This window comes from Polyodon spathula, chromosome 4 (genome assembly GCF_017654505.1).
Source record: "Polyodon spathula isolate WHYD16114869_AA chromosome 4, ASM1765450v1, whole genome shotgun sequence".
NCBI classification, from domain to species: Eukaryota; Metazoa; Chordata; class Actinopteri; order Acipenseriformes; family Polyodontidae; genus Polyodon; species Polyodon spathula.
In genome coordinates, this window is record NC_054537.1 from 10,562,349 (window position 1) to 10,587,970 (window position 25,622).

General features: G+C 36.0%; 2 protein-coding genes across 10 annotated transcripts in view; one reads left to right on the forward strand and one right to left on the reverse strand.

The window, feature by feature from the left end:
• Positions 1 to 202: 202 nt before the first annotated feature.
• rmdn1 (regulator of microtubule dynamics 1) lies at positions 203 to 9,079 on the forward strand. Its single transcript, XM_041247156.1, has 11 exons — positions 203 to 419; positions 1,142 to 1,289; positions 1,756 to 1,864; positions 3,251 to 3,338; positions 5,115 to 5,274; positions 5,871 to 5,960; positions 6,103 to 6,158; positions 6,627 to 6,714; positions 7,298 to 7,328; positions 7,778 to 7,911; positions 8,347 to 9,079. Exons 2-11 carry the CDS (start codon positions 1,155 to 1,157, stop codon positions 8,389 to 8,391), a joined length of 936 nt encoding a protein of 311 aa, XP_041103090.1. The 5' UTR covers positions 203 to 419; positions 1,142 to 1,154; the 3' UTR covers positions 8,392 to 9,079.
• Positions 9,080 to 18,284: 9,205 nt separating this feature from the next.
• The window catches only part of LOC121314160 (NEDD4-like E3 ubiquitin-protein ligase WWP1), a 45,179-nt gene continuing 37,841 nt past the window's right edge, over positions 18,285 to 25,622 (reverse strand). For all 9 annotated transcript variants that reach the window (XM_041247165.1, XM_041247163.1, XM_041247162.1 and 6 more), the window contains 8 exons: positions 24,333 to 24,492; positions 23,690 to 23,823; positions 23,430 to 23,570; positions 23,149 to 23,269; positions 21,709 to 21,813; positions 21,520 to 21,616; positions 20,969 to 21,041; positions 18,285 to 20,331 (listed from right to left, as the gene is read on the reverse strand). In XM_041247165.1, the coding sequence (XP_041103099.1) occupies positions 20,232 to 20,331; positions 20,969 to 21,041; positions 21,520 to 21,616; positions 21,709 to 21,813; positions 23,149 to 23,269; positions 23,430 to 23,570; positions 23,690 to 23,823; positions 24,333 to 24,492 (931 nt within the window). In that variant the 3' untranslated portion in view covers positions 18,285 to 20,231. The remainder of the gene's footprint in view (positions 20,332 to 20,968; positions 21,042 to 21,519; positions 21,617 to 21,708; positions 21,814 to 23,148; positions 23,270 to 23,429; positions 23,571 to 23,689; positions 23,824 to 24,332; positions 24,493 to 25,622) is intronic.

The window sequence follows — 25,622 nt, forward strand, 5'->3', positions numbered from 1 at the left end:
CACTGTAATGACGTATGTTGACAGCTGGGTTAAGTTAAAACCATAGACACCATTTGTACAAAGGTTAGATTATACACATGCTCTCTCTCTCTCTCTCTCTCTCTCTCTCTCTCTCTCTCTCTCTCTCTCTCTCTCTCTATATATATATATATATATATATATATATATATATATATATATATATATATATATATAAAAAATCAATCACATGCACATAAAGCTATACCAATAACTACAGTACACAAGAAACACTACCTGAGCCGATTCGCGCCTGAAGGGGTTACTTATACTTGCCAGCATTTAGAAACGGGGGGATTTTACGCAGCAACTACAGGAATATAGATTTTATTTTTCATTTATAAATAATGGTGCTTGCTTACTGCTATAAATGTTTTACAGAATGAAGATCGGATCAAGTGGTAATTGTATTCAATTGTATTTTTTTTTTTTTTTTTTTTTTTTGCTTACAATACAATACAATACTATGCATCTTATTCGTGATCTTATTCGTCTTTTAAAATCTGCTATACTTTTAAAATTATGCATTTTTTAAAATGGTTTTACATTTCTTTCTATATTCCCTTAAATACAATATCTAGCATGGGGTAATTAAAAAGTGACGTTTCTTATGACATTAGTAAGGTAAACATGTGACTTTTTGGAAATCACTCTGTCTGTATTCATCAATAGAATAATCGCCTATATAGCAGTTACACTTACAAAGTATTGGTGTTTGTGCCCATAAATAAACGTCAATCGTGAGGGCAGCGTTGAAATAATCAGTACGTATAATATAAAAGCACGCTTTCAAAAGCGATTTATGTCTGACAAGGTACAATAATAATAAATATAATGTAATTTAAATGACAGCATGGGCTTTTATTTAACGATCAAAAAACGCATATAATATTAGTAATGTTAATGTATTACTGATACAAATCAAAGTTTAAACAACAACTAAACACCTCTTTTCTATCTTATAAGGAATGTACTTCTTTACCTAGGCAATATGGCCGACCGATTTGCATACTGCTGGTAGGAAGTTTGCATAGGCGAGTCCTATCTATGGCAGCAATGTTTATAAACCCCTTCGAGAGATACTCCACTGCATGTAAGTTTGACCGCAGTGTTACTCACCTAGGTTGCTGAAGGACATGGGAGCATTAAGGAAAACATTGTCTTTGGTTCTCGATCTCGGCTCAATATTATTGTCAAGGAGCAAGCATGTCATGACGAAGGGAGCACCCGGACTTCACTGGAGGAGCTACAGCAACTATATACAGAGAAAGGTAAGTTGTTTTACACTTGTTCATCATCATACATAACAGTTTTTACACATCATATAGTCAGTATTGTTCATTTTTCGACAGATTTTACAGATGTTTCAAACCTTATAATTTCGTGTGTTCACGAAATGCATCTGAAATAGTATTTTTTGATTCAGTATACGATGGATATTATTCTTCTGACATGATTGCGTTTTGAGCATTTTAGTGACACGTTCAAATAAATTTTGTTGGTGGGAATTTAATATCCATGCAGTGACAGTACAAAAAACTATTTCTGACAAGCTTTCTCAGTCGAAGTTGTCTATTCACTTTGTTCAGTACTTTTGAGTAAATCCTCACTTAATAAAACTGTCTTTTTAATTGTGTTTTTATGATTATGCCTATAATGGGGATTTGTATATTGGTTTCTTCTTGGCAAATAGACCAACTTGTATTCACCTCATTGCTTTTTTTCTACCATTTTCAGGCATCTGGGAATACTGGGTTTTTGTTCACCTTTCCAGTTTTGCCTTATCTTGGATATGAAGCATACAGACACATGAGCTATGCAGGAGTGGTTCATGCACAGTGTAATGGTAAAAACTGTAACACGTGAGAGGGGGGAGGGGAGGCCCTGTCCACACCAAGTACTGGTAATGGTTTTCTTCTGTAGATTATTTGATTTGATATATTATCTATGTTATCAGGTGATATTTAGGTAAGTACTACTTACACTCCACTTCCCTGAATACAGGAATTTTGTTTACTAGATTAATTTTCTTGGGCACCAGTCTCATATGCAATAACATGTTATTTACTTTCTATGGATATATGCATATTGGATAGGTGGGATGTAGATTACTGTACATAACTATGCAGCTATCTAATACTATGTTAAAGTTGCATTTAGTTGTATACACACCATAACATATGGAACACTGTTTAGTGCAGTATAATATCATGGAAGTCTGTAATGATTTGTTTATGACACAGTTTGTTAAACAGTATTCTTTAAAGTTTGTGCACTTGGAAATGAACACTAGACTATTAGATGGATGCTTTGGTTAACTGATTCAGCTACGTGGATTATACTCCTGTTACACTGTCCAGAACCTCATAATACTGTTGCCGATAATAGACTTTTACCTGTTTGTGATTTTCAGAACCTAGCTTATGGTGGATATGTTCGTAGCATGGTAGCACAGGTGGATCAGACATTCATTTTGATTTACAACACCACTGTAAAGTTGATCAAACACTGCTTCAGTTTGACACTCAGTAATTCTTGCATGACTCTGCTGCAGAGATGTCGATTTGCCTTGGAGGGTAAGAGCTGCCCAGTTGCAGAGAAAACCAGTAGAGCCAGTTTTAGTCCAAAGTAGGTGTGGTACTTTTCCAGCATGGCAAGAAGACCATCTGGTCTTGGGGTGTACTCCTCACTGCTCTCACTGGTATGTAGCCAGAGTTTTATGCAGGCTGTCCTAGTTTTCTACAGTTGCGCTTATGGCTCCTGTCCCAACTGTCCATCTTGTTGGACAGAGTGGTTCAAACCAGGTGTGTCACTTATCTCTGCCTGCTCAAACAACACTTGTCTTTTTGGCAAAACCTTAAATAACTGGATTAACTCTACAGCAAAGTCAAAAGCATCACGAATACACTTGCATGGTCAATGCCTTGTGCCTTGGGGCAATAACTTTTTCACACCTGAAGATTGCATGTTTGATTACCTTGCACACCAAACAAATGAAAGAAGCACCAAACTGGTGTTTTTTTTTTTTTCTCTCAGACTCCCTCTATATACTATGACATCCCACAAAAAGATCTGACCAAATTCAATGTGAAAAATGTGCAAAAATATAAGAAATCGGACGGGGCAAATACTTTCACGGCACTGTATATACAGTATGTGTGTGTGTGTACTTAAAAGTAAGAAAATGTTTAAGCCTTTAAGACCACCTTTTTATTCTTTTTTTTTATTCTAGTTGAAGAAGTCATCGAACAAGCTGATTATCTTTATGGCACTGGAGAAACAGAAAAGCTTTATCATCTATTAGTAAAGTACAAAGATAGGTACTATAGAGATTTTTTTAACACTGTTGCAGATTGGTTTCAGCTGCTTTTATTTGCATGTTTATTTACTTAATTGGCAACACAGTCTAAGAAGATTCTTGCAAAAATGAATTACTGGGGGGGGGGGGGGGGGGGACATTTTGAATTAGTGTTTATATTAAAAAAAAAAAAAAAAATATGCATAAGTGCATTAACCTCTTTTTAAAATCTGTCATTGTTTGTGCATGGCTTGTTGCATTTGAACTTTGCTCATGGCCAGGAATAAGTACAGATAACAGATAGCGGAGATAAATTTACTTCTAAAGGTTAAAATGGGTTCTAACAAAATAATTCCAGTAAATGTTGCCTAATATATATCGCCATTATTTGTAGGTCTCAGGTTTTCTTATATATAAAATGCACACTCAATGGCAAACGTGTATTTGATTTTTATAATATAATGTTAGTGAAAATGTATCAATCCCTCCTTGCAGATACTTCATCATTGAAACAGAAGCGTCTTGTATGCTTAAGGGAAGAAAGTATTAGTATTATTTAGTTATTTAACAGACGCTTTTATCCAGCGTGACTTACACAGAGACTTGGAGGTGAACTATGCATCACGATTGCTGCTGCTCACTTACAATAGGACCTCTGTTTTACGTCTCACCCGAAGGACGGATGAAAAGATTACGGCCCCAAATCCAATAGCTTTCACCTAAGAAAATGGGGGTTTGGAAAAGACAAATTCATTAAATAAACGGGGTATTTAATTTAACCTGTCTTCATTCATACACCAGTACCTCCTTTTTTTCAGATAGTTTAAAAAATATCTTTATGATCACAACCTAAAGTTTTATATTCTTTAAAAAGGGATCCTTAAAATTCCTTTTTAATAGATTTGAATACGTTTTTTTCTAGCAAAATGTCTTCACCGAAACACCATTTGTGGTCAAACGTATTTCTGGTATTTTTGTAGCTAGATGAATAAAACTTGCTTTAAAACACATTGTCTTATGTTGCTTTTTGAAGTTACATGATTTTTTACACTAATTTTCAATTTTTATCTGTTTTGCTTTAATGTCCTAACCAACAATCAATTTTGAAATGTGGAGGGAAATGTTTTTTACGTGAAAATAAATATTCATGTAAAATACATATTATTATTATTATAATTAAGGTGTATATTTTAATATGGCAAATACAACTATAAGCATTTTATTTGGCATTTTGGACATTACATCTAAAATGTATGAATAAAATATCACATGCCAGTTAAGATGCCACAATCTCAGTGAAGACCCTGTTGTGTCTGTTTGGACACCTATATCTAGTTTTATCGAAAAATAAATAAAAGGAACCACTACATAACTTGAATTCATTGAAATGTATTAAAACTGAAGTCTTTGGAAATAGCATTTGGGGTGAGGTTGATTACAAGTTTGAGGTGCGTTTGAAATCCATAATAAAAACATTTAAGAACACTGAGTAGGGAAACAACTGTCAAACACCACCAGGGAGAGCTGCAGAAGCATTTTACAGGGCCGGATAATTCCCCTAGATTGCCTGCAATCTAAGGGGATTCTCTGTTGCTTTAATGAAATCTTGTTGCTACCCAAATTAGTCAAATCAACCCCTTAGTTTATTTTGAATGTGACCTTGTAATCTATGACTGTTTTTGAAGTTGTGGATGAACTCTCTGATATTAAAGCTGTTTGGTTGCCATGACAATGCTGATATTAAAGCTGTGTTTGGTTGCCGTGACAATGCTGATGTTAAAGCTGTGTTTGGTTGCAGTGACAATGCTGAGTTTCTGTGGCGACTAGCTCGGGCTTCGCGGGATCTGGCTCTTCTAAGCAGCACATCTGCAGAAGACAAGAAAAGACTGATGTATGAAGCCTTTGATTATTCAAGGAATGCACTAGAGAAAAATGAATCTAGTTCTGCAGCACACAAGGTGAGTTATTTATAGTGTTTGGTAAAAATATGTTTCCGATCTTTTAAAATGACATTATACTGGGGGCTCCCGAGTGGAGCATCCAGCAAACATGCTCCACGTCGAGCGCAGGGTATGCCCTATAGTCTGGGGATCACAGGTTCTAGTCCAGGTTATGCCACAGCCTACCTTGTCCGGGAGTTCCTAAGGGGTGGCACACAGTTGGCCGAGCGCTGCCCGGGTAGGGAGGGCCTAAGTCAGCAGGGGAATCCACGGCTCACCGCACATCAGCAACCTCTGTGGCCAATAGGGCGCCCATGGTTCTGCAGTGGAGCCTCCAGATCTGTCTGGTGGCCTCGCTGTGGATCCACGGTGCGAAAAATGAAGGATTGGCAGGAGCACGTTTCAGAGGACTCGTACTCCAGCCTGAGTCGGCAAAGGGGGTTTCCAAGCGAGTGGTGAAACACCCAGGAATTCAGATAATAATTGGAAACACTAAATTGGGGAGAAACCCGGGGTAAAAAATTGGAGACAACTAAATTTAATTTTTTTTAAAAAAGACATTATACAGAATTTAACTTACTTTCCTCTTTTTTTTTTTTTTTTGTTTTATATAGTGGTATGCTATTTGTATCAGTGACATTGGAGACTATGAAGGAACTAAAATAAAAATTGGAAATGCTTATATAGTAAAAGAACATTTACAGGTAAGTTTTGTTAAAAAAAAAAAAAAAAAAAAACTTCATGCCTTTGACTTTAGACTAATTGTGAAAGATCCAACTTGTTTTGTTGATTAAGTACTTTACTGTTGTGTTTTACTTTGTTAGTTCACTTTCTAACTGTTTTCAGAGAGCTGTTGAACTAAATCCAAAAGATGCTACTGCAATCCACATCTTGGGCCTCTGGTGAGTACGTATAGCGCAGGAGTTTTTTAAAATCTTAAATATGTAGATGTCTACACATTTTTATATTGGTAGTTATAATAAATGTGGGAACTGTATTGTGCTTGTGTGTTTTTATTTTATATATATATATATATATATATATATATATATATATATATATAAATATATATATATATATATATATATATATATATATATATTCTTTTTTAAAAATTGAATGAAATGTGAATCTTGATAAGAGTGGTCGATGAACAGGGCCATTCTCACACTTGCTTTATAAAAGCTCTTCTGACCAGACCTGCAGCTCATTGTTCTTCATTAATATTACTTGTATATTTTGGACAGTGCATACCAGACACTTTAAGTAACATTGAGCTGAATGAAGCTAGGGTTGCAATTCAGGGGTGTGGTATGCACCTGTGTTGCTGTGTGAATGTTTGTTTTTGTGTTTTTACTGTTTTCATCTAGGTGCTTTGCCTTTGCGGAACTACCTTGGTACCAGCGCAAAATAGCTGCCATGCTGTTTGCATCGCCACCAAGTTCAACGTATGAAGAGGTAATGAAGAATTACAGAAAGGCCGTTTTTAGATGCAGCTAGCTCACCAGTGGTCGTTAAAGCTGTGCCTGTGGGCAAGTTTTGCGTGCAAGATCAGGGTTGTGCACTCGATACCATCTAACACAATCTGGAACACTTCAGTATTAATGTAGTAGTAGAACTAAAGGCATTGCAATCTACTACTCTGCCTCTAAATCTCTTTGTGCACCTTGGCAACTTTTTGTATTTTAATATTCCTGTACATTTTGAATAGCAAGAGAGAAAAACGATCATGACCTCAAACTTACGAGGTTGACTGATTTTTTTAAATCAAGTTGATTTAAGTCACTTTATTTTTTTAAATCAGTAATTTTACATCATTTTTTCCTTTTACTAGTTTCTCAAGGAAAACATGAAAAATATGCAAGTGTACATAATTCTTGTTCTGAGTAACTACTGATAGTCCATGCTGTCTCTCGGAGAGGGACTGAAAACATTAATATTCACAGTAGGCTTAGTTGAGGTCTCCAAATATTAACTATGACAAACTGTTACTCATTCACTCAGCATGCTGAAAACAATAACACCTTGTGTATTCTTTCAGGCTCTTGGCTACTTTCTCAAGGCTGAAGAAGGTATGAAGTCACAGATTGAATGAGGTTTACAGTCTATGCAATTGGATCTATTTTAAATTGCATTGTCAAGTTGTTACATGTCTATATGTACACACAGTGGACGTAGGTCATGATAGTTCATTTTGTTTTCATGGTCCTCATTGCTCTAATATTGTATTTACTGCTGTGGTGGGTATGAATGTTAAACATGTTAATAAATATTAACAGTTTTTTCTAATTTTGATACTCTTTGCTGCTTTGAGTTTCACTACGTGCCAAAACCACGTTTTTAAGATTAATTGGTTGATTTCTATTAACGTGCTTAATGAAAGAATTTTAATGCGTAGCCTTACTGATTCAATTAAATGTATTTATATGTCGCCTTTCATCCCAGTATCTCAAAGCGCTTGAAACCAAACTGTTTATATGTTTTGCTGTAATTGAACAGTTCTCTGCCGTTTCATTCGCAGTTGACGCCAATTTTTATAGTAAAAACTTGCTAATGCTGGGAAAAAGCTACATGATGCTGAAGGACCAGAAGTCCTCTGTCTTGTGGCTCAGCAAAGCTAAGGACTACCCAGTTCACACAGAGGAGGATAAACAGGTATGATACTGGAGCTGCATTGCAACTGAACCCTGTTCCAGAATAATGAAATGGTTTTGCCCTGCAGGGGAAAAGAGAAATCTACAAATCATCCTTGTTGAAGACATTGAGAAAGCCTTGTAGTCAAAATGTATGTCATTGCATTTATTAAGTTTCTTTTAGTATTTCTAGATTTATAACTGCATTAAATATAAAAAATCTGCCAACTACTGGTCATCTATTCGATGCTGTTGAATACTGTTATGTACCTTAATGTAGCAGTGTCCAAAAATCCTGTTCAATTTATACTATTTGTTGAAAGCTCCTTTCCCCTAAAGTTTTGGCTCTTCCCAATTGTGTTTATTAAAAGACACGGTGCTGATATTTTGGTCTTCTATGACAACAAACTCCTTAATCAGTAAAAACTAAACTGAGCTTTTTTTTCTTTTTTTGTAGATTCATAAAGAAGCGGTGGAACTTCTCAAAACACTTGGTGGTTAAAACCATGTGACCAAGCGCAATCATGCAACTTCTATCTGCTATCCATACACATGTTGAGTAGATCATTTTATTCCCATCAACAGATGTATAGATAAAGCAACACATACATGTACTAAACACAATAGAGATTAAACATTGTGTTTCAGAAGACACTAATCTTAAGTCAGTTAGTTATAGGCATACTACTGTGAATGTACAGTAGGATTCCTATAATAATCATGTATTAAAATAAGAAGCCAACTTCCCAGTGTTTCAGTATGTTTAACATACCTCTGTCAATAGAAAGTGTGTTTGAAAATAAACATTGGAGGTACTTAAGAACTTTTGATGCCATAACAATTACACTCACTTATTTCTATTGAAAAGTATTAATGTCTTTGAGATATATAAATTAATTCATAAAATATCCGTCATGTAAAACTAGCAACCTTGTTTATGGTATATTTTGCCCAAAATGTAATAAAATTAAATATGTAGGAGAGACAGGTACAACATTATACAAACACATCCAGAATCAACAATCAAACATAAGAAATGCAATTAATGAATTCATTAATAAAATAAATTAATGAACCAGTGGTTCAATCATAACACAAATGACCTAAAATTCATACTTTTACAAAATAATAAATTAAGTCATAGACAATGTACAATATAGAAGACTAAAAGAAAATAAATGGATGAATAAACCAGGATGCCTGAAGGTTTAAATAGAAGGGAATAGTAGATCATTACATCATCAACTACAGTATGTGGTGAATGACATCACAGTCACATTAATAGATTTAAATAGAAATAGAGTGTAGTTGCTATAACATCCAAAGCCTGTGGGTGCGTTAAGTGAGCCGCTCAGATGCACACTGAACTCATTTAAATGACGTAACGCTCTGCCCCACGAGAGTGCTGAGCGAAAGTTAAAAATGGAGAATAATAATTCTTGCTTGTTTGTGTTTCTGTGGTGATGGTACATGAAATGGCCCTGTGTGGAGTTACTGTCCCCTGCTGTACCTCACTGAGTTCGGAACTGAGCAAGTCGATTCTTTTACTGAGCCACTCTTTTATTTAACGCACCCTGTAAGTGCCTCCACTGTTTGTTTTCAAACACTTTCCCTTGACAAAGTTATATAAACATACTGAAATGTTGGGAAGTTGGCACTTTTGAGCAAAAACATACTATATACAGTCAAACTTCTATTAAGAGACCACTCAAGGGACAGTCTAATAGTGGCCTCTTAACACAACTGGTCTCTAAAAGGGCCCATAACTTAAGCATTTTCTATTTGTCTCTGACATATACTGTAAAAACCAGAAGATGATATTAACAAAAGGAAGTATGTAATTTAATAACATTAATTTGGATCAGGGGTTCCCAAAGTGCGGCCCCCCCAAACCCCCCCAAACCCCCCCCACTTTCTGACCATTTACATTATTACATTTTCTGAAAATTTTCATAAAAACTTGCGCATGTAATTTGGGGGAAATTTATAATACATAGCAATCAAAGTTCGCAAAAATTCCCTAACATACATGCTTTGGATCAAATCTGGACCCTCTCAAGCCAATTTTATTCATTAAGTTGTACGCTGATTATATGTGCACTGGCCCTTTAAAAAAAAGTTCACAGTAGATTTGCCGCGCGGAAGGAAAAAAACATGGAACCTCCTAAGAAAAGAAAAAGCGCTTCTTCTTTTCTTAAATTTATTATTTTGTCATCTCCTGTCGCTTTCCACGGGGGAAGATGCTCAAAGACTGCTATCAAGACGTGAAGGTACCATTGTACAGTATTTTAGTTTTGGTGTTCAATTTGGATCTTTTGTTAGGGAATGTACTACTGTAGTAACAGTACCCAGCTACAGTTTAAAACTGTTACTATTACATTAATTTTTTTGTAGTGTTTCTGAATAAGACTGCATGCACATTTACTATGGAAGTAGCTCTAAATGTCCACACCATGGGACAATTTACATAATTTGTTGATTTCGAATTTTGCACATTTCAAACTAATTGTCCACAGAGATTCGAATTAAGCACAGTTCACTGTACATATATTCAGCTCTCAGTGAAGTGGTTAGTTGTACAAGTCAAGATGCATTCAATGCTGCTGGTGTTGCAGTGGTAGTAATATACATTCCTAATTTAAATACAAAAATGCATAGGAAATTAAAAAAAAAAAAAAAAAAAAAGTATGATTTGGGAAATATTTGGGTTTGAGTGGTACATTCTCTTGTGCAGCCCCCCATCCCAGGCAGCCTCCGGAAACTGGCCCATTACCAAAACTGTGGGAACCCTTGATTTAGATAATGTATTTACAAAACAAATTATTTTGTGAAAGTAATGAATGCTTGCCTGTCTCAGGTCACACAAAATGTTTTAAATCCTTTGCAAATTTCAGTGCCTGCGTCTGCCTTTCAGGTACGTGTTGATTCATTGCATCCTGAAACCAGCGCCAGCAGAAGATCTTTTTCAATTAACACACACATTGTTTTCATACTCTTAAGTATGGCTTGAATATGTCTGTGTTTATTTTTCTTTTAACGGTTTGCCTTCAAGTCTTAAGCCGCTGCATCCTAATACTGAGAACATTCTGTTAAATTAGCGGGAAAGAATAACACAACATGAAACAGACACATTGGAAGCGGTCTAGTTCCCAGGCAAGTTTGTGAGAACGAAATGCAAGTTAAAGTAGCATCTGTGGGAAGTGATTAATGACACTGCTTGCTCTTGTGCTCGAATAATGAAGGTGGTGAAATAGAATCAGCAAGACAATCAGGACATCAAGGTAAAAAGAAGAGATTTTGTTTAGTAATTAACAGTTTAATTAAGATATTGAATCAGCTCAAAACACGGTCACGTGAATAAAAATAAAAAAACTAAAACTTCAAGCCCTAGTTCTTTCAGTTTCAAAATATGTATCTGCGTCTTCTAGTGCTGAATTGTTCAGCAGTTTTTCAGGCACTTACTGTCTTTACAAGTTTAATAACTTTTAATTCTGTCAGCTCGGGAGGACCTTTTGTTTCTCCACGTTTTCTTCCTTTATAAGACAGCGCTGTTGTTTTATTGATTACTGATAAGACTGCTGAAATGGTTACCATATTGCTTTGAATTTAGGATGTACCATTCAAAACCATATTTTTCTTATAACAATAGCCCTGCGTAAGGGTGCTTAATACAAGTTTGAGTCTGTTGCTGGGTAGAGAATTGTAGTCGTGTTAGACAGGTGGTCGCTTAATATAGTTAAATAAAAAAATGTAATTGGGAGGAATTTAAAGTGGTCGCTTAGACCAGGTGATCGCTAAATAAAGGTGGACACATGAGCAGGTTTGACTGTATAACTATATGTGGTTGGTCGAGCACAAAACCCTTGTATCTCCATTCCATCTACTTTTGAGATATTGAGCATCAAATATTTGAATGTTTTCATAAAATCAGAGCATGTTTGTTTATCTTATGCATGTCAAATGAAATAACTTTTAAAGGACTTAATAAATCATTTTGTTTTGTAACGTTATGTTAAACACCAAAAAAGGTTAATACAATTTTTTTGCGCAAAAAAGTACGACTGCAACGAACAAACCATGGTATGATCCAACATTCAAAATTTTAAACATTAATGTTTATAGTCTACATCAAAATTCATATTAATTGAATTATTAAAACACATACCCAGTGATTATCCACAAACAGTTGTCATTCAGATATAATTATAAATCATTAGAATTCAATTACGGATATAAAACAAGTGCCAACCACAGACACATTACTCCTTCATTAATAGTCTTTTTGCTGGTAATGAAATAAACTTGTAACAATAAAATGACTATTTAAAAACGGTCTTTGCCACTAATTGTCTTGCACATTGACTGGTTTACGTTTCAGGTAAAAAAATGTATTGTTAATAATTTTCAGTTGCTGTCTTTGGCTGGGAATTAGCAGAGGGCAAAGAAAGAATGGCAGAGTCAGGTTTGGAAGGGTTCAAGTCGGCCAGTTTCCTTGTTTCTGTGTCACATTCCATTAAAGAATGACCACTTTCAAAAAACTTCTGTTCATCCAGTTTGAGGTTGGTGCTCTTGCTCAAAGCCACAGTGATCATGGAACTCATTCTCTGGTTCTGTCCACCACAAATGTCACTATAGAGGACAGCATGCTCTATACCCTGTGCCTCTTTTTCCTTCAGCCAAAGTGAGACAGCGGAAGCAATTTCGTTTCCACCTCGGCCCCCTTGATCCTCGGACCACACGTAGCACTTTCCTGATTTGTCAAGTTCAAACACTGTCAGGCTGAAAACATTGAGTTTGCGCAGGTAATAATGCACTTCCTACATGGAGCTTTGGAGCACAGCCCACTTGCTGAAGATCAAACGTTGCAGTAACATTTCCTTCTTGTGGTGTTTGTCTTGCTGTGCGGATATTATGACTTGCAGACCTGAACTCTTTCTCCATTTTTAGGAAGATTGTAAAAAATGTTATTCTTCTTGCAGCTGTTTTCAGCTCTGCTGCATGCTATGGATTTTCCGGACACATGCAGCAACAAAATTAGCTCTTCGTTTCTGGTTGCCAAGAACCCAAAAGGTCTTATGAATCTATACTTGCTCATCTGAATTTATGTGTGTCTTAGACAGCTCTTTTGACATGTCCCTTTCATATAACTTTACCGCTTCTGCATTTTAAATTGCCTAATCTTACCAGAATTGTATTGTTTACTATGTACAGAGCACTTCCAATTACGTTCATATTGCTTCCTATTTTGGGATTCTCTTTTTATTCCTGTATGCTCTATATTCTCATCCTCACTTCTGCTTCCTTCACTAGTACCTCTAGATGACTCCTGATCAGCTACACTTTTGACCCCTATTTCTTCTGAATGACTCATTCCCTGGTACATTATCTGTCTCAATGCCTTCCCTCGAACTGTTTAAACTTCCTGACTGCTGCTTTACTCTGTCTGAACCATCGTTCTCATTAACTGCTTCACTGGCACTTTCTGGCTTCACATTCATCCTCATTCCCCAGCTGCCTATAACCTAAACACATTGTTGACAATTATTACCCAGACTCATACATTTGCTGTATTGTGTGGAGAGAAAAAAAAAAAAAAAATTGTGGTTATAATGTGATTGTTAAAATAGATAAGGTGTAATGAAGTCCAGTCATTCATAAATAACACATTTTGATTAAATTTGTTGAAGTTACAAATAACTTCATACTGTATTTATAAATCTGAGGCCTACAACATACAGCAGGCTGCATTTAGACCTAGTTTAGACAAACACTACCACGGTAATAAAGTAGTTGTAACCAAAATTCGAAACTAAAATTACAATAAAAAATAAGTGAAAGTTTCACATAACCCTGTAATCCAAATTAATCAATAATAGTACTTTCAATCAAAGCCTTCAGCAATTGGCTCTAAGGCTTGAGCTGAGTGGGGTTTTTTTTTGTTTTTTTTCCCTGAGAAGCCATTTTGTCTAGATACAATGGTTTTGCACTAAGGATTATGGGAAGGGCTGATACAATGTTATTGCACAACATATTTGTGCTTTTTTTAAAAAAATAAGAGAGCAGTGTTTCTCAACCTTTTTCATAACACCGCCCCCTAAGGATCAGCTGAGCTTAGTCATCACCCCCTTGCCACAGAAAAAAAAAGTCGATTTAACAATGCCATTTAATTAACATAAATTATTAATTCCACTAGTTCCGAGAAATAATTCATAAAACAAAAATAATTAAACCCCAGTCACTGGTATAATCAACATGTAGCATTGTGGGGTTCTTCTGGGACAGAAACGAGACCAAAAGCGTGAGTAGTGAATGTCAAGCAGTTTATTATTTACAGTAATTAATCACCAAATAAAATGATGTGAGGGAAAGGGAACTGGGAGTCTAAACGAAAATAAAGGATTGTAGCATGTGTTTTATATAACTCCCTTTTCTTTATCTGTATCACTCCACACACACACACCCCCCTTCTGCCACTCTGGCTTTCTCTACACCTCCTGGTCTTTTCCCCCGCACTCCCTTATATCCTCTCCCGTTTCACGCCAAACCTGCACCACCCAATCCTCCACACCCACACCCACACACTATCCTGATTCTCTCCCCCTCCCCCCTAGGATTGCTACAATGTAGATACATACATAAAAGGCTTACTATTACAGAGTATTGCCAACATATCTTCTTTGCCTGCGCCATGCTGTGGATAGCAATAGAGATATGCGAAGCAGTTCCTTTGAAAACTGGGTACCCGGTTCCTGCTTTGGGACTGATTAGGGATCTGGTTACTGTTATGTTTTTAGTAAAACTGATTATTAAAATATTAATTTCTGTCAAATACATTTGATAACTATAGTTGACGTGTTCACACTTAGGAAAAAAGGTCTGCAAAATTATTTATTTCAGCAATAACAGGGAGGGTTATTTATTTATAATTATATGTATTTCCCTTGAGAATAATTCAGTCTCACTTTTACATGAAGTGATAAAAACGCTTTTGGGTAAAGTGAAACTTCTGCACCTCGAGGGGATCATTCACAAGACAACCCCAAGCCAAACACGACATGATTTCAGCTACCTAAAAAAGTAATTTAACCCCAAGCCGATGGGGTTGTACTTCGGCTTCTGATCCTAACATACACTGACCCTTTTTGACATACCATGTTGTTAAAGATTTTTTTAATTGTAAGTGTAGCGTGCACAGGGGGAGGCAGCAGCAGGGCTGATAGATGACGTTATCACACACGAAGATGTAAGCCTGATATAAACTCCTAGCTGGCTCTTCTGTACAGTGGTAACGGCGCTATGCTTTAGTGCGAGAGGTCCTGGGTTCACGCCAACCTCACCGTGTGTGGATTGCCTCGCCCTGTGTGATGTGCCTGCCTTCGTTAACCAGGATCGCTAAATTAGTGTCACAAGTGGACGCAGGTACCCCAGCACGCACTCATCGGACTGTACCCTGGTAAGCAAGTCCAGGGCAGACTCGACACAGGGAGATGTAGCGTGCACTGGGGAAGGCAGCAGCAGGGCTGGTAGGTGACGTAATCACACATGAAGACATAAGCCTGATATAAGCTCCTTGCCAAGGAGACGGCTCTTTTGTACAGCGGTATCGGCAAGCTATGCTTTAGTGTGAGAGGTCCCGGGTTCGCGTCTGCCCTCTGCCTGTGTGTGGATTGCCTCGCCCTGTGATGCACCTGCCTGCAGGAACCGAGATTGCTGCATAAGCTTTGTGAAATTTGCAATTCACAAGATTCAGATACAAGCACACAATGGCTTTTGCTATTGTAATAAAACTGTTACTGTGCAAAGATTGATTATTTTGATTACTTTAATTTACAGGGCGATTTCATAGATTGCACAATATTGTTGGAACTTCTGCTCACACATTGCCATACAGACATTTTTTTCTAAATAGTTTTGGAACCAGAATCGAAATAACTGAATTGGAACAGATTTCAAAAATCTCCACAAATGAACATCACTAGATAACAATAAGAACAAACTGAAATTCAGACGTATAACGTAACATGGCAACAAGCATAAATGGAATGGCTGCTTCGTTCTGATTGAACCATACTACATTTGTATGACAAACCGGATAGCACAAAAGGCAGTGATGTTGCTGCGCAGCAACAAACGTTCCTGACTTGATGTGTACACGATCTTATAGTGCACGTCAGTGAGTGCATCACTGGCACATTGTGTGCAAGTAGTTAATCAACATTTTGAAATAAAAAATTCCTTAATTTTAAATAAGAAAACACAACGCCCCCAGTTTTTAGCTAAAACACCCCCCTCTTGGATGCAAACTCCCCTCTTTGGCTTCAGAACGCCCTTTGGGAGGCGGAACCGTCCCCATCGAGAAACACTGAGATAGAGGGAGGTAAACCACTTTTATGTAGATAACAAGGGTTTAAGCATATAAAGAGCAAAAACGAATTTTTAAGTGCATAATACATATTTAAATGCTATAAGGTACACATACATGTAGTCCCTTCAGATCTGTAGACTTGTGTAACCTTCTGGAAACCTTGAAATAATATAAAAATATATTGGTTTAAATAGTTATTAATATTAAATGCAATTCAAGCTGTGGGATTCTTTGCACCATCTATTGGCCACTTTCCGCTGTTGTTGTTTTAAAACATGGCATCCAGCAAAGCAGCCGTGTGTGGAATTTCTTTATCAAAGAGAAAGCGGAATTTGCAAACTTTGCCAAGGAAATATTTCATTTAAAATGAAGCACACTTATATATATATATATATATATATATATATATATATATATATATATATATATATATATATATATAATTTTTAGTAGGTCAGCGTTTCATAAGTGTGTGAGTAATGTTTTTCTCTTTTGGAGTGAGTCTGATTTTCCTTTGATAATCCACTTCATTTAAATAAATAAATAAATACAGTTTCTGGTTTTGAGTCTGTTTTCTGGGGTACACCGCTCACAATACTTTTTATTTTATTTATTTTTAAATAAAGGCTACTTATTTGACAATTTTTCGCAAGAAACTATATCTGCATAATAATTGCAGATATAGCATTCCGTATTGGAAGCCACACGGTTATTATTAATGGATCACAGAGTTATCACTGGCACAAACCCAACAGGATGCCGTTTTCTTTCCGATTTGGTTCCTGAGAAGAATAGTCACCGCTGTTAATACTGAGGTGAACTTGCCGCGGTGTTTTATTGTTTTCTTTAAAATCTTCATATCCTGTCAGTTAAGAAAAGGCTTAGTTAATGCAAAGCTTGTTTTAACGTTGTCTATTACGCTGGCCAAGAGACCCACGCTTACAACTGCATTGTCATATTTTCTACATTTTCTTTAAATTCTTAAATTAATAATTGATACCCGTGTCGACGTCTATGCACATTTCTCCTTCACAGAAGTTTGTTTTCTATGCCTGAATTCAAATTTTTGTATGAAATATTAAAATATTAATTCCTAATTGATAATTTAGTTTGTTTCATTAGCACATATTAATATCACACAGTGCAGATGTACACATATTATATAACATAATCTGTAGCAATATACATATAAACTTGTGTGAGAATTACATAACATTGTTCCCATACACTGGCTATTTTTACAACAGATAAAACGGTACTGGTACACCACTGTCCTATCTTTGACAGACTATAATGTAAGTAAATTTAAAATGTTATCAGGTGGGCTTACAACAAACATAATAAAAAATAATATATCTATCTCAGAAGTAAATAACTAAAATCACCTTGCCATGTGCCTGCACTTTTTAGACAAGTCACAGATGTTTGGAATTAAGATTTTTTTGTGTTCTTGCCAGTCATGTCAAGATTATTTTCAAGTTATCACTACCATATGAATTGTACAGTATGCGGTTTATCAAGCCAAAACAGCCAACACCCTTTTAAATCACACTTTATAAAATTTTTAAAAAAATGAAGTGTGTTACAAAAAAGAGCATTAAGGAAGAGAACACATAATTTGGCTTGCTAAGCTTAGCCACTCATCCAAATACAAACAGTAAATTAAATAGTAACCCAGTACAAATTTATTGGACTGAATTTAAAGCACAGCTGGTGAAATTGGAACTTGCAGCCATCTCAGCATTTCAGAAATAGTAATCACTTACACAAAGGTCATCTGAAAAACAAAGTTCAAAAGGTGGTCAGGTACATTTATTGAATGGTAACTTTCCACAGGCAAGTTCTAACCACAGGGAGAAAAAAAAAATCTTAAGCAAAAGGTAGAATTTGTAACCTAAAAACTACATTTTACTTCAAGAGGGAGAATTAGTGACAAACCAATTAATAAGATGAGATCAGGTAAAAACAATCACATTTTTTGTACATTTGTGTATTTTGTGTGTGTGTGTGTGTGTGTGTGTGTGTGTGTGTGTGTGTGTATATATATATATATATAAACAGTATTGACTACACCCTATATATTACAGTATTTATCAATTATGGGAATAACATATGACAACTCCAAAAAGAACAATGCAATGGGTTTAGAAAACTTAATAAAATGTAATGTAATTATACACTGAATATTCAATTGCTATAAACAGTACATTTTACAATTCAAATATTCTATTTGTGAGGAAGCACAATTTTCTAAAAGTAGTATTTGCAATTTCATTCACATTACTGTTTTAGAAGTACTGTAAATCCCTTCAACACTAGTGTAATTTAAATATTTATTTTTGTACATATATTTGAAATTACATATAGAACATTTGCATGTTAAAAAAGAACAAACTTGGGGAATATCTACAAGAATAAAGCCAATTCAGAAATGAAAACCAATGTAATTATAATGATGCAGCTAAATACTGCCATACAAATACTAATCACACACCATTCCAGATAATGTTGAAAGCATATTACCTGCTAATCAAATTGGGCTTTGAATTCCTGGTACACTCGCTAAAAAAAAAAAAAAAAAAAAAAAAAAAAAAAAAGCCACAGAGGCAATAGTTGGAGTACACAGTGAGAGGTTGTTCACATTTGTCCTTGTGTTTGCAGTTTATTGGTAGAAATCTGAACCTCAAGCACTTAACTAATCGATTTTACCATCACAATGTTAAGCTCCAGCAATACATGGGCCAGCAACACAGTGGTGGAAGAGGACCAAGAGAAGTGCTAATGCAGCAGCCAGAATGGGGAAGAGCATTTTAAACAACATGTCACATGACTTCAATAAAGGTTTAAAATGATGTCATTAAATCCACCTCCAGACATTTTTTTTTAACCAAATTAACTTCAACAGTTGTACTCTGTACACAATTCAAATGTTTATATTAGTATTAATCTGTTTTATAATTGCAATTTTAATAAGCAGTTGAAACACTTTACTGTAAATACATTTTTTTCCCTTGCAATTTTTTAAATCATGGAACTGTTATTGTCCAGGTGTCTCAGGAGTGAATACAATCAGCTGTTTAAGAAGTGGATAAACAGTGGAGGCCATGAATGTCTGCAAACATCCCAAGTTGCAAATCAGGTGGTCCCACACTGGAACTGTTAAGTTGAGCAGTATTGCCCCCTCAGTTTAGCTCTTTAGTGACATTGTCTTCTTTCAAACAGAAGTGCATTCTGAGCTGGCAAACATTGCTGATACTTGCCCAAGTTTTTTGTGGGTTTAGTAGCTTGGAAATAAGGTGCCTGGAATTCATTCCGCAACATACTACTCTTGTATACTGTAGTTAAAAGATTACCCTGCTACTGCGGTTGTTTGACGTAACAAGGAATGACTGATAATTGAAACTACTTGTGAAAACTTCAAACACTTTGTCAAGGGGTTTGCTCATTCTCATCTCAGAAAAGCCAGCAGCATATATTTTTTAGATACTCAAAAATACAGTTTGGCTTTAGCCTTAAATAGTTTAAAAGACATGCAAGCAATAACCTCGGGTTGAGGTGAAGTTGCATCAGTGGAAATGGGGAGCACCCACAGTTTTCTGGAAGTGTGCATCAAGGTCAACATCTTAGGCTTGGCCTATCAAACTGCCTACCATATAGCTTCAAGAAGCTCTATAAAACTAGAGCTTTATGTATTTAATCTATAAAAACATTTCTCTGCTTCCAAAACCAGCCAAAGGTAATACTTCTCCCTCTACTGCTCAGGGGAAACAGTTAAACAGCTTAACAGGTTTTGCATATATATGTGGAAGAATGTACTGCATTTGCTCTCTAGTTTCAGAAACCAAATGCTTTCAAACAAGAAGTATGTTATGTACACTAATAGGTATCTGTGCAATTTTTTACTTGGCTGGTTATATTAGGAGAGAAGTTTTGTTCTCATGAGATCCATTTTTTGTAGACAAGGCAAAGTGCTCCTTTTACTCCTGTCCAAATCCCTCAGTTTCTTCAATGGCAAACAACAGTTTTTCTTTCAGCTGTTCATAGCTTTTGTATGGTGGCAGATCCAATCGGTTAAAACTAAAAAAGGGGGAAAAGGAACGACAGTCAGTGACAACTGAGTAGATATTCTTTCATAGCAGCTGAACAACTTCCAATTATGGATTTACCAAACCAGTACAGAGGTTATTTTCAAACAAAGCAATAATCCAAAAATGAGATTTAACGTGTGGCATAGTCTCCACCAGAAGCCTGAACAGGAGTCTTGCAGGACTGTGTGCCGTTCCTGCAGTGATATGGCTCACATCTAGGTCAATAAAGCAGGTGGAGGATTGCGACAAATGAGTGAGTGGTTCAGGTTCCTTCCACAGATCCTCAACTGGATTGTAGCGCCCTGATATGTATTACTGTGGTGTGGACATGATCCGCACCAACTTTCAGGTACGCACGATATTATTCGGCATACCAGTGGCATTAGTTTAGCAGTATAGACTTTAAAATAAAAGCACGGCAAATCAATGTCCAAAACTTGTTGGGAACAGTTGATAAATTTTTACATTTATTTTTGAAAAACTTTTTTTTATTTAAGAGTAATTTGGCATATATACCAGCTATGGCCAAAAGTTTTGCATTACCCTATAGAATGAACTAATTTTGCTCCATAAAGTTGAATGAAACCTGCTGAATAATGAGAGATTAGAAATATATGTGGTCTTACCATGTATGACTTCTTGGTAGCCATGTTTCTTTACCAACCTTTTCAATGCAGAACTTTTGAGGACCATTGCTTCCTATTCAAAATAAAACAGCATGATGTAAGGGGTATGGCTAATCAGGTATGTGAAAAAGACCTGTATCGTTGACATGCCCAAGGAGTTCCATAACAATGAAAATATGAAGTCACCATTTGAAATGCTTTACGAGATACGAGCTGTTGAGTGGTGGAGGCAGATTTATAAAAACATACAAGCTCCCCTCACAGGGATGCCTCAATAGACAGGTCACAAACTTCACCTGCAATACACCAAAATATACCATGCATTTCACTCTTCTAAACCACCACCTCCACTGTCCGCCATCCAGCAGACTTAGTATATGCTGCACTTAGACTCCTACAGTATACAAGACAGCTTGTATGCAAGAAAGTAAATACCTTGCATTTCATTGCAAAAAGCTCAGAATCATGTGGGTGCCTATACATTTCATACCAGTAATGGCTGTTTACTATGAAATTTAAACCATGAACACATCCGTTGAATAAAAACATACCCATGAGCTCAGCAAAGCCTCCAAGTGGTAATCTACACGTTCCAGTAACAAACTGCATTAACCGGAGACGGACCTCGTTGTCCATCTCTCTCACAAACTGAATAAAAAAAAAAAAAAAAAAAAAAAAAGTTTACATTAACTAAAAAGGCAACAGGGTTGGGCAAAGTGTAACAAGAAATAGGCCCACACCTGCCAGAACCAAATGATTTGCTTGCTGTTTCTTGTGTAATGGCGGTACACTGTGTTCCTTTGCCAGTCCTGGAGGTCAACTTCCTGCATGCCACACAGCATAACCTTGAAATCACAAAGAGACTCTGTTAGAAAGTATGAAGCACCAGAGGTTTATTACCTTGATGTAGATTTCAGGACTGCCAACCCTTCTTTCATTAGGGTGTTTCAAAACCACTTATATTTTAGCTATACAAGGAATATACATTGTGCCACCAAAACCTATTCAGACACCCTGAAAATGACTAAACACTGTTTTATATATGACATTCAGTTGCGTGAAATAAATGTTTAATTGCCGTCGAAATTGTAAACCATGTGTAAATTGTATTAAGGTACAAGTTATCAAACAAAACAACCAATCAAATAAACTGGCAAGTGTCTATCAGCAAAAAAACTTCACAATGTATATGTGCTGATTAATTAATAAGATTAACAAGCTCAGCAATATCAAATTATTCACCAATATAATTAGGGCTTCTGTTTTTCTTAATTTCATTTTTCGGTACTTATTTCTAGCTATTTTTGAGTTTTACGTAAAATCTTTTTTCAGGGCTTTCGCTTTTTATATACTGTATGAAATTATTGTTTTTGGTTAATTTCCAAAATGCTTGGGCATTTTTTTCTGTTAAAATACGTATAGTAGTAACTCAATAGTACTTGCACACTTAAATTGAGCTTCTTTCCTTTGCTGTCTTCCACAAAGAAATCCTTGTGGTCACGGGCACATTCTTCTGGGGTTTTAGTGTGTAGGCATTTTTTTACATTTCGCCACAATTTACAATTCTGTTTTAAAATCCTCTGTATCTTAACTGTGATACAGCTTTAAATCCTGCTAACAAGCATCCATTCCTAATTGTAATCTTGTTTTAAATCTTGCAAGCAGAGTCTCCAATAGAAATGTAGGGGTGAGCTGTCACTCAGTAGTTGGTAGGTTTAAAATATTCAGAAAGAATCAATGATAGATACACTGGGAAAGGTATTTCATTTTTTAAAAGGAAAAGGGGTGATCAACGTGAATTGAGTAACCATTTGCACTGCTTTCCCGGTGCTCTTTGGTCTTTATTGGTTATACACAGATTTAATTTTCTTTGTAAATCGGGGATGCTTTATTGGTTAAAACTGAAAATCGCAAGCCCTAAATATAATCCATGTAATGCAAATGAAGAAGCAGGAGTGACACTTCAGCCAGGAACAGAGAATAAGAGTGTTTCCATGATCCATTCACTAATTGGGACCAAGGGGGTTGTGATCTGATTAACACACAATTGTTTAAACATGGCAAATCAATAACCCTAGTACAGTTTGCTGTTCAGTGCATTTTCCCCCTTACAACTGGACAGAACACATTGTATCCAACATGATAGTTAAACTGGGACGGGGGAGCGGATTATAATTTACCTCCAGCTCTTTTTCATCAAAGTACTGGAGCCACTGAAGAGGAACGACTTCATTAAAGCCATCAAGAAAAGCTTTGGTTTGTTCTCCCACTCCCCGAGAAAACCTCCATTCTGCCATTAGGCTGAAACAAATAATACAAGACTTTAACTTCAACTTGTAACACCACATTTCAACAGAAATGACCCTAACAATCTGGAACAGAAGTGTCCATCACATGTAATGCATGGATTTTTTGCTTTTTTGACATTAGCTTGGATAAAAAAAAAACTAAAGTTTCTTACCCTATATATTCTTCCTTGTTTTCTTCAGTTACTAACAGGTTAGTACCATCCAGCTTCAAATCATGTGAGGTAACTTTTCCTAGAATTTCCATGTCGACTGAAAAGTACATTTCCAAACCACACTCTTCAATGTTGTTATCCCTGGAACAAACAATTGTTTTTTTTTTTTGTTTGTTTTTTTACCAATTTATTTGCAGTAGAAAAAAAAGGCAGCTGGTCTAGGATTTAAATGAAAAACACAAAAAACAAACAGTGCAAACCTTATCCAGATTAGGGAGTTGTAGAATTCTGGATCGATAGACTCCAAATCTTTGATTGTAAGCTTCTTGTTTAGCATGCGCTTATAGAATGGTAGTGAAAACCCAGTGTCTATAAACTTGCCATGAAAGAGAGCCTGATCAAGAAAGAAAGAAAGAAAGGACAAGTTAGGGCAAGTTTGGAAATACTTAAACTGCACCTTATGGGTAGTAGACAAAGGGTGAGCGATTCTGTTTATTCAAATTCTTTAGCACAAATTTAAGTATATTATCCAAGTTTAAATGGAATTAGACAAGTTGTTTTTAAGATATAAACTGGCATATGCACAGCAGCCTGCACTCTGGTACCTAAAAAGCAGTGACTGAGCAGAATGTAGCTGATGCCACCAGGCCGGAAGGTCCCATATTTGTCAGTTAAATGTTATACATTAAGAGTAACATGTCACCTAACATTGCTTAAAGTACACATGATCAGGCCATGAAAAAACATAGATATATAATATATATATATATATATATATATATATATATATATATATATATATATATATATATATATATATATATATATATATATATAGAACTATACAGGTTCAACAAAATAAAGAATTGAGAGAAATGACTGGGGAAAAATCAAGATACTTGCCATAGCAATGAAGCGCCCAATGAAACAGAAATAGGAGAGGTGATCTGGGTTGATGGTGGAGGCTGGATTGATCTGCAGACAGTAGTTGCTTTTGCCAGCGTACTCAAATAGACAGTACATGGGGTTTAACACTTCGTGGGAAAGCAGAAAGAACCATTCTCTAAAAGAGAGTCATGGATTATATTACTTGGGGAAGAAGGAAGATTAACTGCACTTGGCATAATTATAGTATTTAAACACTGCACAATGTACATTTTCTTTGTTTTAGATAATGAGACATCCCCTCTGCTTAATGTTAGAAACTGCTGGTTTGTATAATAACCACATGCATTTCACACGTTATAGAAGCTTGCACTGGCCACAGGATCTGTCCGCTGTGTAGTTCAAAGCAGACAGAAAAGATTAATGGTCACTGGTTACCACATTAGTGGGATATTTATTCAGTTTCACAGCTAACTAGCATCCAAGCCACTTCCAGTAAAATGTAAAAGTGCAAAAATGACCTTTGATGAAGGAAGAAGATACCGAGGCAGATAAACTAGCAACAGGTGCTTATCTGAACTTTGCATTGAAAGATAAGACCAAAAACTAGAAATTCACAAATGGGTGTTATTTTATTTTATTCTTTTTGTATTTACGTTTTGCATACCACGCCTCTACCAGCATTCCTGCAATTCAATGATAGTGAGTGATAATGCTCCTGCTCCCACTTCACACCCAGTTGTTTCATGGAAATAATATTAATCTTGCCATTGCTGGATCAAAACTCTGACCTGAAGCCAGGTTTAGCCAGACTTTTACAGACCCTTCTTGTTGGAAGGGTGTCTGCATCCCGATCACAGACACATGTTTGGAATCACTGTAATATAAGATGGACCACTGGGTTTTTGTAATATTTTTCTATTTTATATGTAAAGGCAAGTTACTGATAAGGACACATTGTTTATCTGGGTACAGAAGTTGTTGGTGTCTGGTACTCTTCTGTTGTAATCACATGTAGCAATAGGTCTTATCAGCAGGGTATGTGTGTCAAATATGAGTATGTCTATCAGAAGGACCAAGGGGATACACCACTGTAATGGAAAAAGGTTAGAAAATGTATTGAGGGTATTGAAAAGATATTAAGCTACACTGCGAAACTGTTACAAAAATTGTTAAAGAATGATGTAACCACAGGTTCAGTATAAAAAGGCTTATTTGTTGGACCTGAGGAATGAGGATTGCACACTCCTTCATCCCCCAACATTAGTAATTATGTGCATAAAGTGTTTTTTTCGTATTGCATGCTGA

What these genes read in the sequence shown, in the direction of transcription:
- rmdn1 (XM_041247156.1), top strand. Translation starts at nt 1,155, where the DNA reads ATGGGAGCATTAAGGAAAACATTGTCTTTGGTTCTCGATCTCGGCTCA. An exon ending in GCAACTATATACAGAGAAAG is followed by an intron (nt 1,290 to 1,755) that starts GTAAGTTGTTTT and finishes TACCATTTTCAG; the next exon opens with GCATCTGGGAATACTGGGTT. An exon ending in ATCCACATCTTGGGCCTCTG is followed by an intron (nt 6,159 to 6,626) that starts GTGAGTACGTAT and finishes GTTTTCATCTAG; the next exon opens with GTGCTTTGCCTTTGCGGAAC.